At 43.7% G+C, this 3147-nt stretch overlaps 1 protein-coding gene across 1 annotated transcript in view; it reads right to left on the reverse strand.

Annotated features, from left to right (window-relative positions):
• Nucleotides 1-1204: 1204 nt before the first annotated feature.
• The window catches only part of zdhhc18a (zDHHC palmitoyltransferase 18a), a 9610-nt gene continuing 7667 nt past the window's right edge, over nucleotides 1205-3147 (reverse strand). The window contains exon 9 of the mRNA XM_086218814.1: nucleotides 1205-3023. Within this exon, the coding sequence (XP_086074940.1) occupies nucleotides 2688-3023 (336 nt within the window). The 3' untranslated portion in view covers nucleotides 1205-2687. The remainder of the gene's footprint in view (nucleotides 3024-3147) is intronic.

The raw sequence follows: 3147 nt of genomic DNA on the forward strand, positions 1-3147 counted from the left end.
TTTTTCTCGGCTTTTTCAAACATCTTTTATCCGTCCAGGCAGTGAAAAGCTGTGGTGAAGATGCAACACAGCTGGTGAGGCAGTGATGCAGGGCATTTTCCTACAGAAAGCCTGAGTCCGACCATCTGGTTTATGTTTAGGTGAGATATACAGGTCCCTATACTGACAAGCCTCAGCAAGGAGTCCTTTGAAGTCCTATGAGGTAATAGATACATAAAATTTTAAAGAAGTCCATTAAGGTTATCATGTTTCAAGACCTTGCAGGCTGACTGCAGCCAGGGCTCTATCAAAAGGCCTTTTTCAACTTTTTGGGTTTTTTTGCGCTCACCACAGCATTAAAATTTTGTCAAAAATGCAAAACTAATTTTCTAACTGTTGTACAGTGAAGCTCACATCGGAATGACCTCAGTCTCACACGGATACTCATTGGAAGTGTCTCCACCTCTCTCTCTCTCTCTCTCGCTCACTCACACACAAATATCTGACAATATAAAGTCGCATTCCGTTTAAAAAAAAAAACAAACTCCACCAGCACCAGCTGAAACTCGGCACACCTTTAAATAAAGAGATTTTTAGATTTGTGAACTTCAGGCAGCACTCTCCTTTTTCTCTACACACACATTTGCGTGCAGTCACCAACATCAGCTGCTGTGGTCCAGCCATCGTGATCACTGGCCTTCAGGCGATTTTTCTCTAGTTTTCAATTTCAGTAATTACAGGCAAAAACTGCTTCTTAAACAGTATAACCTTGGGCACAGGATAAACATGTCATCAAAAATGCCAAAGAAACAACTTGTGACACTCTGAAATACAATCTGCTTTGAAACGCACAAAATGGGTCTCACAGTCCAAAGGATTTAATCTGAATCTTATTTGGTGGGAATGTATCTTGAGAGGATGCAGCAAATTTCTTTTGTTTAAAGATGTTTTTGCTTAAATGTGTTTTCCAGATTAAACTGAGTGCAGTGGCTTTATGATAATTGGTTATCACCGATCAGTTGAACCTGCCAGTGCGGTTTTGGGTTCATCTGTGGTCCAAAGATCATGCGGACCCTCTTCAACACTGGATGTTTGCCCATCTGCACACATGTGGTCACCATGCACCTCTTCATTGTTTCCATGAGTTTCCTATAAGGACGGACGAAGCCACAGAGGCCTGCAGGAGTGAAACAATCCTGTAGCTGTGAAGGAAGAAACCAAGACAAACAGCAAAGCTGATCTTTTTTATTGACCAAATGTTACAGTTCCACTGTGACATCCTACAAAATACAAACAAGGTTGTTCATACAAGCGCTGCTTGTAATTGTCTACACGTCTTACAGGGTCTTATTAATGGACAACCCACCCACTGGACAAATCACAACCTATTTACAGCTTCAATGCTCAATTACAAAAAAAATAAATAGAATATCAAAAGGCCTTATTTTCTAATACTAAGCTGTTGTCTGACTAGACTGAAATCCTTGATCACATCCTGCCACCTAGTGGCACAAACTACCTCCTGCTGGTTTCTCTCACTAAAAATAATCCTCCATCACTAATAGAGACTTATGTTCATGCCGTAAGAACAGGAAAAGGTCACAGCCATGAGAAATGTCAGCGTTCCCTGCAGGTAAAGAAAGAGGCCTCATCAACATTCCTACAACATTACTCTGCTTGGAAGAGTCAACATCCAGCCTGCGTTTTAAACACATATACACACACACACACACACACACACACATACATACACACACACACGTGACAGACGGCATGCTGTCAATGTGCCCTGAGGCGAAGGAAAAGCAGATGCTCACTCTTACGGAACACATCCCAGTGGATAAAATTAAAAAGGAGCTGTGTGTCAGCTAAAAATACTTTCATCCAAACCCCAGCGGAGAGCAGTGTCATTCAAATAAATAAGCACGGTTTGGTATCTATCAAATTATAAGGAGTGACAAAGTGCACAATAAAAATTATGTTGGCTGTTTTCAGTCTGATGATGTCCAGTTAGTCAGCAACTTCACTCAGCCTGACCTGTAAGTCTCCTCTAACCCCTCAAGTGTCTTAAAAAGACAATGCGTCAAATCAGTACATGTCGCAAAAAGGAGGTAACGCATGAGACATGCAAAACATGACAGAATAGAACACACTGATATGCACAGAATTAAAGTCCTAACTGATCCCCAGCAGATGCTCCTCTTTGAGTTCTCCTTGCAGCCACAGATGTACGTTCCCACACTGAAATGGCTATTTGCATAAGATATTAGCAGGAAATTAAACACTGCGGCTGTGATGTATGGCTTGAGGTTCTGTGGAGGCATGTTCTGGCTGTTCAAAAAAGAACTGTATTGTGCTTACAAGTTTTACTAAGTTTCCCCTTAATTATAAAGTAAGACAGAAATATCCTCCAGGTTAAACTGCACCGACCCGTCAGAATGACATCTTAAGGTACAAAACGGCAACACACGGCGCCGCCGCCGCCGCTATGAAAACTACTGAATTCGCAATGTGTCAAAATTAAATAGACCAATTTGCGATGCCCCAAGAGCTGTCACACTACTGGTGCATCAGGGGACATGCGTCGGTACAAGCCCCACCAAAAAAAAAAATTTAAAAATGGAATTATCACAAATTATTATTTTTCTTTTCACGGATGGGTGCGGTGAGTACGGCAAAGCTGGCCCACCGCTTCTCTTATGGCACCCTCAGGGCAGCGGAAGAAACCCAATGTCAGGTGTGTCACCTAGAATAAGAGTGGAACGACTAAGCGGCGGTGAGGGAGACGCCAAACGGAAGGCGGGGTTAGTGGAGTGCAACGAGTCCCTCTTGCTGCTTCTGGAGAACGGCGGGCAGGGCGTGGCCACAGGGCGGGTGTGCTGTCGTAAGCAGCCAGATGTGGGTGAAGGTTGTGTGGAGGGTGCTGTGGTGCTGGAAACCTCCAAGCCCAGAGGCATGGTTTTGGGGGTGCCTGGAGGACAGAGGCCATGGAAGTCTGAGGAGTGGACCATCCTCTCCAGCATGTCCTTGGTGCTCTGAGTGCACTGAGTGAAGAGGAAGAAACATTTGTGTTATGAAAAGCGGAGCTACCATGTCAACGTGCTTTCAGGAGTTAGTTTGGAGCTCATCCAGCAATGATGACACTGATGTGAATTGTGTAAAATGGAG

This window comes from Aulostomus chinensis, chromosome 11, assembly GCF_037954235.1.
Source record: "Aulostomus chinensis isolate RoL2024-O1b breed Wild chromosome 11, RoL_Achi_v1.0, whole genome shotgun sequence".
Classification (NCBI taxonomy): domain Eukaryota; kingdom Metazoa; phylum Chordata; class Actinopteri; order Syngnathiformes; family Aulostomidae; genus Aulostomus; species Aulostomus chinensis.